We start from the raw sequence: 13242 nt of genomic DNA on the forward strand, positions 1-13242 counted from the left end.
CAGAGGCTTTTCAAAGGCTGCCTGTGCACAGATTGCTACTTCTAGTAATAAATTGCCCTAATGTCCCTATATATATATTATAGGCTACAATGCAGAACGTACATTGAACATCCAGGGATCAAAATACCAAAATCTCAATTTACATTGTTGTATACGCCTACATATACTTTTATATATTTGTACATATATATATACACATAGGGTATATATATATCTACACACATAGGATGTTATATCATCATAAAATCCTACAGTGGTATTCTCTAGTCACACAAAGCAATTTCTATCAATCAGCTGAGCTTCCAGCCCTCTCTATTCACAGACAAAGAACAGCAGAAAAGACAAAACAAGTTTGAAGGCACAAGAAGTGGCCCAAAGATTGCCTTTCCCATAAAACTGTTAAAGTGGTTTATTCAATAGAATTAAATCATCTTTCAAACACAGTGACACAGACCAAAAAAATACCCTGATTACTGTTTTAGTTATGGCTTACATCAATTGATAGGCTTTCTATTATTACTGTAACACAGCTACAGAAACAATAAGCAAAAATTACAGGGTGGAAGGTTAAAAAAGAAAGGTGAATCAATGGACACGAGCAATTAACATCAGTATGAAACTACCATGACTCTGCTTGGATTTCTCCATCCCCACCGTCACCACTTTACAGAAATAACAAACATGAAACAAGCTTTATTTCTGTAATAGCCCAAGCTCTCCTAGCGTGAAGACACAGTTTTGCTCCAGTATTTCCAAACTAAGCATTTGGTTTCCACCAAGTGAAAACAGGGGACATATTCAGGAGGCAGCAGCTGTTCAATACAATTTACATGGGCTGAATTCAGAGGCTTGATCAGGGACCTCATGTTTGACAATAAGGAAGACCCAGAAATGAAGCAAAAATGAACACGACCATGTCCTGTCCCAGCTAGAGCAGGTACAGGCAGTCTGCCTCATCTCTAACGGGACAAGCTCTAGTGTCACACATAAATGTGTGTCACTTGGCCAACACAAGGTTAACAAATAGGGATTAATTCAAATCTCCTTGCTCCCCACTGCTAAAACAGGTAATAACCGAAGTCTTCACAAGCTGTATAGAGCGCTGGAGATATTTCAGTGTCTTGGTCCATCAGACAGTTTCAGGTAGAACAGACATTTCAAGAACTAGCCAACACAATATATGATTTCGCTGGCTTAATTTGTAACCATTTCACATGCTAACACATTTTACAGTGATTAGTACAGTTAAAAATGTACATCAACTTACCCAAAGATCAAACACCAAGAACATTTACGGCTTCTAAATGGAAAGTCAGACGTGTCAGTAACATATTTACAGCTTTCAATCCTTGAAGCGCTGAGGCAGATTTGTCTTTCCTTTAAGTATTCCACTATGGGCCTGTCCCTCACTATGGGCTTCAGGGAGCACTGGAGGTGCTGACTGCCTGGGACCCAGGCTCCCTCACTCAAATGCCTAGCGTACATTTGGATTTCCCTTAAGTTTATTTTAAAAAGCACTTACGTACAATTGCTTGTTGATTTTGATTACCATGCAGACAACACAGGGATGCCCAGCAGCCTCACCCACATTAGACAGGATGATAATAAGACATAATATAAAAATAATCTGGGAGGGGTTTTGGGGAGATGTGGGTTATTGGCTTGACTTACAAGCATTGGACCTGATGGTTTTTTTCTATCGAAGCCAAATGTGAATGTTGTGCTGGATATAAAGGGAATGGGCTGAACCCTGCCTTAAACATGTTCGTATCACTGATAAATTCCATGCTGGTATTTTAAAGCAAGCAGAAAATACTTTTCTAAAGGCATATGATTCGCATACATACAGTCAGGTACAGAGGGTTCATTTGTGATTTCATATGGCGATTTACACTACCACGATGAAGTGCTTTGCATAGATGAGTTTGAAAGGATGAAAAGTGCTGAAATCTGGAAGGGAGAGTGACGGTCACAACATTTCTGCTTCCAGATAAGTTTGTTCATTACGCACAACATTAAAAACACAGTATTGCTACTGCACTGTACCTACAATATATTAAAAAAATGTATCTGAAATCAAGTGAGTAAAAAACAGGAGGCTGCTCTTCCTGCCCATGATTAGGGCCTGTTTCTGGAGGCTTTCTCAGAAGTACACCAAACTTTCCACTGACTTCACTGGACTTTGGAAAAGGCCTTAACCATAAATATTGACTCCTTTATTCTTAAAACTTGAGCTCACTCCAGAACTTCCCAGGGAATCTGGCTTTTAGATATGGACAAATTTTGTTATTTCCTTCTTCATATACTTGTAAAAGCTCCAAAGTTCTCTGCATGCTTAGATGCAACCAAGCTGGGGGAAATGACCATTTCAGAGCTCTCCGTTTTCCCAGCTTGTGCTCTCTAAAATCAGAGCTTTGCTGACAAGCTACCAAGCCTCAGAAGATCAAAAAGGACAGATTCTGTCTTGCTCCACGTCTCAGTGTTTTATCCACGTCAGTTTGCCTCACACGCAAACCAGAGATTGCTCCTTCCTGCCATGGGAAGCTGAGCACGGACAGTCCGCCCACGTAGCTGCGTCACCACCACAGTTTTTGCCTTCAAGGTCTGAGCAACATTTCTACTGATTCAGCGAACCCCCACAGAGCGGACTATTCTTAAGAGTTGATTTTGTTCCATCTACTACATCTAACCACCCTGAGTGAACATCACCTTTAATTTATCATCAGTCAAGCCTGCATGGGGGCAGCTCTTGCTGGGGACCAGGGGAGCTACTCCTGACTGTTGCAAGCTCTGAAGCTTCACCTATCATTATCATGTTACTCCACAGTGCTAAAGGCCCTGTATCAGAGTTGGGGTTGCAATCTCCTATATTCCCTTTACATTGCTTTTCGAGGAGACCATGGACCTCCTCACCATGGTGTCTCTCCTCACTGAGATGGCAGCAGGCGGAGCAGACACAGCATGGCTCTCCCTTTGCAATTCATGAGCTGGCTTTGACAGCTCTCTTGCAATCACGAAAAATATGCTAAAATATTATAATGACCCTATCACCATTTAATGCATTCTGTCCAACAGCAAAGTTGGATTTCATAAATCAAAAGCAAGCAGCTAAACTATTCCAACTAAATACTTCCTTCCTTTGATGAAAGCACTGGCAGATTCATAAGCCTCCTCTGTCAACCCGACAATAAAGGAGAAGCAGTCCTTGTTACGTTTTTCCAACTGAATTTGCATTGCCAGTGTATGCAGATCTCACAAACTTCTTAAGAGATTCTCCTAAATAGTATGAGGAGTTGAGGATTAAACCATAATATTATAATTTTCTCTTTCCCTGTCTCAGATTTCATGTCCTCAGCAGCAGTGATGGGATTACAGCTTGAGCTCAGGATATGGTACCAGACAGCTAACAGCTTTTCTTCTTGGACAGATCAGATTTTTGTATTGGGGGATTTCTCTGGGGCCTGCAGCCTTCTCTGTGGGAAAGCATGACATGCTATACATGCCCTTTATTTCCCGTAATGGTGTGCAGCAAACACACGCAGCTTCTGGACACTTCTTATCATTCAGGTATCCCTTGTTCAAAGAAGGTTGAACATTTGGAGCTTTGATCGTATGGGAGAAGGAAAAACAAAATAGCCTCAAACTCAGACAGATTCTTGATGTCAGAAGAGTATTTTCTTACACTCAATACACACAAAAAAAAATGATGGCAGAAAATAAGGAGTGTCCTTCTTTCTGCAACAGCCCTTCTTTTCGTCCATTTAAGCAGGACGGGCAGAAGCTCAGGCTGGTCAATGCTGGCTCACCCACCCCACAGTGACCTCCATGTAGCTAAAATATCCCAGACAGTATTTATTTGCTACCCATGGAGAACAAAGCAGTAGGAAGGGTCCATCCTCAGACCTGCTCCTGCAAGCTGCCACCACATCATTTCCATTCATCCCCACAGATGATGTGGTATGGCAGCAGGAATCTGATTTTACAGCTCCCGGTGCAAGGTAAGGAGGACAAAAATAACTGACAGCTTCTGCATATGGCATTTCTGACAGATGCCATAGTTTTCCCATCATTTTTTGAGCAACACCTGAAAAAATGAATCAGAAAGTAAACACGCTGCAATATGCATTTCATCTCAAGGACTGTGTTATATATATATTTCTTTAAGTATCTTTCTGGCTTGCAAATCACGCCTTATATCTAACTATACATCTATGTACACCTTCACAGACATGTCTGGGCCTGTTTCTACAGCCCCTACACAAATATAATACCCATCCACTTGAATGGGAGCTCTTTTCAAATAAATGTGGCAAGACTGGGCCTTTGGTGCATACGTGCGAGTATCCTGCACACACATTTTAAAATCATTAAAAAAATATAGTAGCTATAGATTTACAACTGATCAAAATCTAAACACAGAAAAACTGCACTTGTTACAGTATAACCTAGGTGAATTTACATTGCTCATTTATATGAAGCAAACAAAGGAAAGGAAATGTCTGTGACCCTGTAATTACCAGGTTAACTGTAATTACAGTTTTGCTTATCCTTTTGCCTGTCCAAAAAGTCCAAAAGGAATTTTGCAACTAAAAAGAGGGATTTGCACTATTTCTTTCCATAACAGGGATGCTTCTCAAGTGCTTTCCCATCTTTTTCAAAGGATCTTTTGCAACATACCAGACTCCTTTCAATTGCTTTTGTTCACTTCAATCACCATAGTAAAGAAAAACCCCTTACTGAAGAAGGTAACCTTAGCAAAGCAGCAGCAGCAAAGCAGTACTGAAGTCACTACTAGTCCCATACTCAGGCAGAAGAAGGAGTAAGGGCTCTAGGTACCAGCCTCAGCGTCACTACTGTTATCATAAAGCTTAATGCACAGCAAGATGGCCAACCCACAGGGTCACATTGCTCTCTAAATAGCACTTTCATTACAGCACTTCATTATCAAAGCCCTTTGCACATAAATTTACAAAACACAGCAAAGACCAAGATCTCTTTTGCATATTAAATCAAGGAAACTATCTCATCTACAAGTTCATTCTTAGTGTGCTGCATATTTCACAGCTAGCTGATACAAGGTGATGCTCGCTAAACACAAAGTTTAACTCTAAGACCAAAAGCACAACACAAATATATAAAGCTTAAGCACAGGTCCTTCACCTACTCCTGGCTGGTATTTCCCAAGTGAGTTCTGACACCTTTATCAAGGATAGGGGTTGCTCTTAAAGTAGTCAGACCTCTGGAGTCTAGTATCAAGTTGAGGAAATACACTCTCACATACCATCCAAGTCACTGCTGGTCAGTGGGGACTTTTGAAATGGTGACCATTGTGCTTCCCATCATTCTGATAATTTTATCTGTAGTGTGAGCAACTTTCACAGCTCTCAGCATAGCACAGAGGCTTTTAAAAGAAGCTTTGTGCATTCATGCATTTCAAAACTAAAATCCAAGTCCAGATTTGGATTTAAACCCTCTCCTCCCTCCAAAAAAAAAAAAAAAAAAAAAAAGTATCACTCAGGTAGAACTAGGGCTTTAAACTCCAAATGCTTGATCAAAGATCTTGTAATCTAAGTAAGACAAGACAAGGCACTGGACAGCAGCCCAAGTGCTTCAGACTAAGAATTTATACGAGGAAACTCTACTCATTTAACTATGCCAGCACAGCTGAAACAGCAAACCTCACCCTCCTGGGTACACAGTCATATCAGTTTGAAAAGGGCACATAGCAGCAGCCTACTGCACCACAGCTCAGCAGCCAAAACAAACTCCAGCAACATGTGGCATCTTTTCTGCATCCGGACTTTGTCAATTCACCTGTATCAAAGTGGAAAATAAAGCTTGGCATAACTGACAGAGTTACATTCATAACTTTTCAATGAATACACCAGCCCTTTTACTATCCTAATAACATTCTCAACATACAAAAATGCCACGTTAAGGCATCTAACATCTTGAGATGCATAATCTTAAAATAAGCATCATAATCCAAGCCACAATGTATCTTCACTATATTTTAACTTCATTTCCTGCCAGTACTTACCAGATACCTGAAAGTATTTGACTCAACCTGCACAACAGTGAATCAACATTCAGATACTCTTACAAAGACTGTAATAAAAATCAATGAGGAAATTTTTTTTTCTATCTTACGCTGTGATATTTGAACCAAAAAATCAAATCAGAAAATATAACTATGTAATCTCCTTGCTATTCAGCCCAAGAAAAGCTTGCAGAACTGTGAAGGAGCATGTTTCTTCCATAAGAACTCCAATCTGAAGCTGAGATGGTCACTGTAGGAGGAAGTACACACATTGTTCATGCATTAGCTAGAAGGAAAGCATTACAGACAGCAAGAAAGAAAATACGATCAGCAGAGGAGACTGGAAATACAAAATACAAGAAGGAAGAAAAAAGAAACTCTAAAATAATTGCACACTATGATCAACACAGTTACCTGTTGCTATGAATGGGAGTTTAACATTCCCTTCTATCCTGGCTGAAAAAAAATCATAAAGGGATCTTGTGTATTCCTATCACATCTATCTGCTATTTTTCACGATACCTTGTGACATTACAGAACAAAGACCTCAAGCTATATACTTTCCCTTAAAACTATAATGCTAAAGAGTATTTTCAAAAACCCAAATGCCAGAGAACAGCGCTTTCAACAAAATCTGGCAATGCCCCAAGGTACTCTATTCAGAAACCTACATAAAGTCAGACAGTCTATGCTAAAATTCTCCATCACTGATTCTCTTCAAATTTTGGTGCTTTTTGCCATACTGAAACGATAAATATATTAATGTGCTCTGTTTACCCCTAAACCTATTGAAATATGCTCCTTATCTGACTTGCTTTCCAGGGCAGCGTATACCCTGGGACAGAGCAGTTTTACTTCTCCTACACTGTTACGGACCCAACTCTGCTAGCAAGAAAGATGCTGGTATCCTAGATCCTATGGGATGCAATGCCTTGAGGAAATTTATATCAAACAATTATTGCATAATCTCAGGATGTAACCATAAACAGGCATCGAGTTTCTGTCACACTTTTGCGTCAGAGGAAGAAGTGTCCCTGTCAACAGCAGCTACAGGTCCCCGTATGAACCCGCAGGATCCCCTTGCTGTGCATGTGGAGGAAGTTGAAGATTTCTGAGGGCATAGCATGAAAACCAGGGCGAGGTTTCACATTGTCGTAGTAGTGGTGAGTTATAAAAATCCCTGAGGGGTTCATGGGGAAGGCCCAAAAGCCAAAGAGGTGGACCTCTTCACAGAGCTCCAGGGCAGCAGTCACCAGGATCAGTCCAGTGCTAATCCGCTTGGCTCGCACCCCGAGGCCGAGCCAGTAGCGTGAGACATTGATGAGATACTGGGGATGAAAGTAATAAACAGCTTGCTGAGATTCAAAATCATCCAGGACATATTTCACCCGGATTGAAACGTCCGTGTTGCGAGTGTTGTAGAAAGCTGGCAGCAGCACGGAAGCGTTCTCGTAGACCTGGAGCACATCGTAGAAGGGTTTCCTCCATTTTTCTAGCTTATGAAATCTAAAGGGAAAAGGATGTGAGTGATGATCAGACCAGAGCAGAGCCAGCAGACAAGAAACCTCCAGTGGGCTTTTACTGAAACATTTCTGATGCAGAGAAAATTGAAATGATGTTTCAGTTAACAAGGGGAATATATTTAGTTTTGTAGTTAAAGAATCAGCATGAAATTTAGAGGGAAAATGCAGGGGATAAAAAAATTACATACTTTCCTCTCTTTTGGCAATATATTCATTTGACAGTGGACAAAGTCTATACACATTTCTGATCATGTCTCACTTCTCGTTTTATTATGAGAAGTATGTCATTTTTCCAAGGTGTAGACAGCTGTATACTGTGCAGTGCAGAACTGTACCAAAAATGTGGCAAACTCCAAAGCAGAGCAAATGTCCAAAATGTCCAACTGTAACATTTACAAGAGATTCAAAATGCAAGCACATGGGTTTATGTTGCTTGAGAAAAGAAACACATTCCTGCAGCAAGAAAGGAAAGCAGTAATTAGCCCTGTGTTCCAAATCCTGTCAGCAAGGTGGCATTCAGGTATGAACAAATTTTAAAGTCAATCCTGGCTACAAAGTTTAACTAGCATTTTTTAAAAACATATGACATTTAGGGTGGGATACAGTTTCTTCCACTCTGGATGTTTCTGAGACACTTGCCTGGGGCTTGCAAGCACAGCACAAGACTTCCAGGGGAAGGATGGCTCTACTGTTATAATTTTAGCTCATCAGCTTCCCACTTTCTGTCACCAAGGTGCAGGTCTAAGCGTTTAACACATTTCTGTAAATTGTTACTGATTCCATATACTGGATAACTTCAGTTCAGAATGAATCATGATTCATAGTGTCAGTTTAAAGTAATAGTGGGGGGGGGGGGGGGAAATCTCTGTAACAGTTAGAATTAAGTGAAAGGTAGATTTGGAAAAGAAGTAGAGATGAAAATACAAAAAACAGAAATGACCTCTCAGTAATTATACTGGGATTGACAGTCACGACATCCGTCTTTACCCCAACGTCCATGAAGTATTTCTCAGATATAGGAGGCAAATTGCATCTATAAAGGAAAGAAATTAGTAAGAAAGTTTAAAAAATTCTTGCACCTTTTCAGGACTAGAAATTCGAATTGGTTTAAGATTTCTTCCAAGCAACAAAGCTAGAAGCAGACTGAGAATGTATCAAAACATGTTGATGTCCGAACTGTGCATTAAAGTAACAAGTTCTTTGGGGCTGTATGAAGACCACCCTTCTTCCCTGAGTCTGTGAAAGACAACACCTTTTTGCAGACGTAGCCAACGCTTACTCATTATGTTTCCTTATTAGCAGTTCAGCTATTAAACTTGGCAGTTTAGGACGAGAAATGTGATGAAGCCCCAAGGCCAGTCAGCCTATAAAATCAGAGACTTCCTCAGCAACAGCTGAGTTGTGTTCAATAATTAATAGATAAACTATCTATAACATTGCCTTTAACATGCTTTGGTTGATACTCAAGAGACTTCAGGGGAAATGTTCCACAAGAGACAAATCAGTCCAGTCCCAATTAATGCATAACTATCTGTTTCCCTCCCTTTTCCCTTTATAAGTATCCCCCAGGGTAGTGTAAGAGCAGCAATTCTGACTCTACAGATACGCCAGAGGATGTCGAAGTTATCAGGAGCAAACTTACAAAGACTTGCAAACCTTGACTTCGCTGAGCCTCCGCCTCACCTTGACCTTGACCTAGATTCATCATCTCACAAAATTTAGAGCACTCCTCAAGAGACGCTGAGGTTACTAAAACAAGCACGTACACACATAAGCTTCACTTCCATAGGAAACCCAGCTAAAAATAAAGCTCCAACATGTGTTATCAGAGGCAACATAAGTGGCTTTGCCACTAGTTTTACACTCAGTTTAAGCTAGCATTAGATGCTTGCTGACATTTTGAAAACTTTTTGAAGTGATCTACAAGCCTTAATAAAAGACATCGTTAAGATCCCTACGTCTCAAAAATACTGCTGCGCCCAATTCCCAAACAACTCCACATTTCTGAAGAACAAGGCTGAACAGGAGAAAACTGTGAAAGTATTTAGGGTACGCGATGCTCAGTGTTTTCACAATACTACAGTTCAGCTCAGCTGTTAGCATAATTTTTCAGTCACAGAGAGAGGGCAAGTGGGGACCAGAAGATCGCACAAAAATGCTTCAAAGTCCTCAGACTCAGGAGGTCCACATCTACCTTCCAGAGAGTCCCTCTTTATGAGGTCAGAGTTCTCATTTTGGCCACCTCATCCTTCTCATAGGCAGTGTTATTTCCAGCACTTTTCTCTGCTAGGTCATGCAACGTCCTTCTGAAGTCCTCTAGCATCTTCAGTTCTACCTAGCACTCGGCACTGTGCTCATCAGATTGTATATGAAAAAGGTTAATACACAATTACAATATTTTTTAAAAGTAAACTCCCACCAGGATTAAGAAAGACTGAATTTTTTGCAAGTGATAATTCCTTATAAAAATGACAAAATCTGTACAAACTATACTTTTGTCATAAGAGTCAAAAAATTCATCCCTATAAAGGGAGTAGTCCCATCTCTTAGTGCACCCAATGTTTCATCACAGATCTCTCCTCTGGCCAGTAGATGGAGATAGACAATAAGAACTAGTAAATAATATTAACTGCTATCAGAATTTATTTCATAGAAAAGTCTTGGTTGAATCCTGTTGGCCACAAGCTTCCTGACAATAGAAGTTTTCCCGAGGTGTCCTGAACGTATCACTAAATGTTAACAGTGCTCCATAGGTAGTTTTTGAAATATTTTAAAGAAATATTCCGTTAGTGATCAAGATGGTGATTTCTGACAGTCTGGTGAACTGGTGCTAGAGTGGAAAGTGGATATATTCAGATCTGATCTCAAACACAAGCTTTACTTTAAAATTCATGTCAGCAGACCTTATGCTCTTAAACATCAGCAGGTCTTTTATGCATAACACTGGTCCCACATGGTTTGGAGGTGGTGAACCAGGGGGGTCTTGTGCACAAGTACTGATGTATTTATTCATCTCTCATTCTCCTTAAGCCTCTATTTAATTAATTACTGATATCAAAAGCAACCTGATTTCTACATTCTGTAGTGATATGATCTGCTTTTTTTAATCATTTTTGGTATAGTGCAAGGAAGAGTTAACAGTGGTAAAAAGGGACCTCCACTGAAAGTTCTTATACATAAATTATGACATTTGCTGCCCATATTTCCGTTTCCACTCAGCAGTTTAGCATTTCCATGTGTAACATGTACCACTTCTTTCAACCATAATGATAGCTGCGATCCAGCACAATAGAAGGGAACCTACAATGATCATTTAGTGTATACGGGTACACTAGGCTTTTAAGAAGCAAATCACATGAAGCTTGGACTGTTTCACAGATTAAAACTTAAGACAACAGTTTTCTATAAAGTGGGCACAAGAGGCAGACACAAGGGACTGAAAACAATGAATTCTGAAGGTAAGACCTGTAAAATTTTTTTTTTTCTTATTTGATACCAGATTAAATAAAGAATGCAATGGGCCAAAAATCTGACCTAATTTTTGCTGGTATGAAATCAGGGAAATTCATTGATCTATGCAGTTATTCTAAACTGACAGCAACATACCTAAGATCAGAAAATAGGCCAACAGAAGTAAAAAGATTTTTCTTTTCTACAGAACAGGTCATGAATTTGTGAGCTAGCTGTCATATGCCATGACCCAGACAAAGAGCTTAACAGGATTTAGACAGGGATTAGTCATGCATATGAATATTAAAAAAATCTTTCCCTTATATATTAAGGGTGATAGAAGTGTTGCTAAACTCCGTTATCCAGGGACACAAGTCATGGGACATCCCATTCTATGCAGAACCTGGGTAACTCTGCATATGTTGGGGAGCACAATAGGAAGACATTTAACATTCAAAGTTATTCAGGCACCTCTGCACACCCTGGAGTCTACGGAACTGATTACTGTAACTCCCATCATCCAGCACTTGAGCTCTGCACCACTTCAGAAATACACCTCCGAGGCACATGAGCTGCATGGTGGGGAGCTATTAACATCTGGCCAAGCTGCTTGTCACGCAGCGGAGGTTATACCTCTGGTTCAGAACCGCCCCAGAAGATCATGGCCACATTCATAGGACAGTACTTGTGGGCTAATGTCCATGGAAGGATAAATCCACAACCTGAGTGACACAGAATGTCCAGAAAGAGGACATCAGACTTTGTCAGTAAGTCAATGATTAACCACATGGAGTTAGGGAGAAATAATTCCTCAAAGCATAATTTTTAAATAGATATTATACAGCCAGGTGTTTTTTTCAAGCCCTTACTTTCTGTGCCACAAGCAGGCTTGCTATGGCCAGTTTGGCAAATCCCATGTTTCCACATAAGAAAGAACAGCTTTGCAATCTTTTAGTTTTCAATAAAACGGGCAAAAAAGAAAAATGGTGCTATGGTGATTACCGAAACACGAAGTCTGCACTGTCAATCTCCCGGCCACATCTGCTGTTCTTCAGAATTCCTCCGTTCCCAACCACTGCACATTTCTTAAACTGGGAGCGGTGGTATGGCATATCCTGCAACATCACAGCAATGAAACAGATAAATAACCTGAAACATGGAGGAAACAAGTCTCGTTTTTACTTCTTCCTCTTTTTTTGTGCAGCTGCATCTTGCTGCAGATGCACTAATCACAGGAAGTTAACACTGGTTCTGGCACGCAATATTCCCATGGTGTACGTAACGGATGGGGTTGTTCTCTGTGCAATTAGAGACAGTATGGGCAACTGAGAGGGAAAAAAAGCAATAACCTGGTTTAGTCCAGACTTAATAACAGAACGAATAATTTTAGAAACTTGCTTTCCCTTTTGATTTCCATATGAGGGCATGAACCATAAAATTAGCATACCCCAGGCATTGCCTTCTGCACTGCCTGCAAACTATTCGCCTCTCAGGCTCTGATGTCCTGCTTTTGAGAAGTCTGCACACATGGTTCCAGAGCAACTCTAGGTTCCAGGAAGCCTCTCAAAGTCAGACAGCACATAACAGCTATTTATCAGAACCTAGCCCAAATTTTACTGCTTGCTACCACTAATTGTACTAATAGTATTATATTTGTTAATTAGCACTTGTACCACAAGCAGTGCCTAGACCCTTTGGCCAGGCACCTATTTTGACTTGCATAGGATGTATCTTTCTGTAACATTTGGGCAAAATTCTGTCTTCATATGTAGACATGCAGCTGCTGCTGAAACCAGAGAGAATGAAAATCACATCTCCGAGAACAGAACTGGGCCGTTAGGGGGAGAGGGTTGTGATGCAGAACTGAGCCGTGCTACACCTTATGAATATGTAGACATGTGCTTATATAAGCATGAGAGTTCTCATTTTGGTACATACATATTTTATCAATAATTTCATACCGCAAACTACAGCGAGATGTGATAGTAGCACAATATTTCTAGGTGATTATTCCCAGGATCTTTCCGTAGCATTCATAAGCCATGAGGAAAAAGGGCATGCAATTACACCTGTTTGAGAAAATTAGCAGCTTTCTAACAGGGAGGAAGTACAGTTGCCTGTGCTTTACCCAGTGATTTCTTAACACAAAATGCCTCAGCAGTCCTGAAAGGGAGATCAGAAGCCAGGCCTCTGCATTCAGCACAAGGCTCTTGCCCTTAACAGTCTTGC

The 13242-nt window shown here is 40.4% G+C and overlaps 1 protein-coding gene across 3 annotated transcripts in view; it reads right to left on the reverse strand.

Annotated features, from left to right (window-relative positions):
- Positions 1 to 384: 384 nt before the first annotated feature.
- Positions 385 to 13242, reverse strand: part of ST8SIA5 (ST8 alpha-N-acetyl-neuraminide alpha-2,8-sialyltransferase 5) — an 80404-nt gene continuing 67546 nt past the window's right edge. For all 3 annotated transcript variants that reach the window (XM_056325283.1, XM_056325284.1, XM_056325282.1), the window contains 3 exons: positions 12016 to 12128; positions 8504 to 8596; positions 385 to 7546 (listed from right to left, as the gene is read on the reverse strand). In XM_056325283.1, coding sequence (XP_056181258.1) covers positions 7078 to 7546; positions 8504 to 8596; positions 12016 to 12128 — 675 coding nt within the window. In that variant the 3' untranslated portion in view covers positions 385 to 7077. The remainder of the gene's footprint in view (positions 7547 to 8503; positions 8597 to 12015; positions 12129 to 13242) is intronic.

This window comes from Falco biarmicus, chromosome Z (assembly GCF_023638135.1).
Source record: "Falco biarmicus isolate bFalBia1 chromosome Z, bFalBia1.pri, whole genome shotgun sequence".
NCBI classification, from domain to species: domain Eukaryota; kingdom Metazoa; phylum Chordata; class Aves; order Falconiformes; family Falconidae; genus Falco; species Falco biarmicus.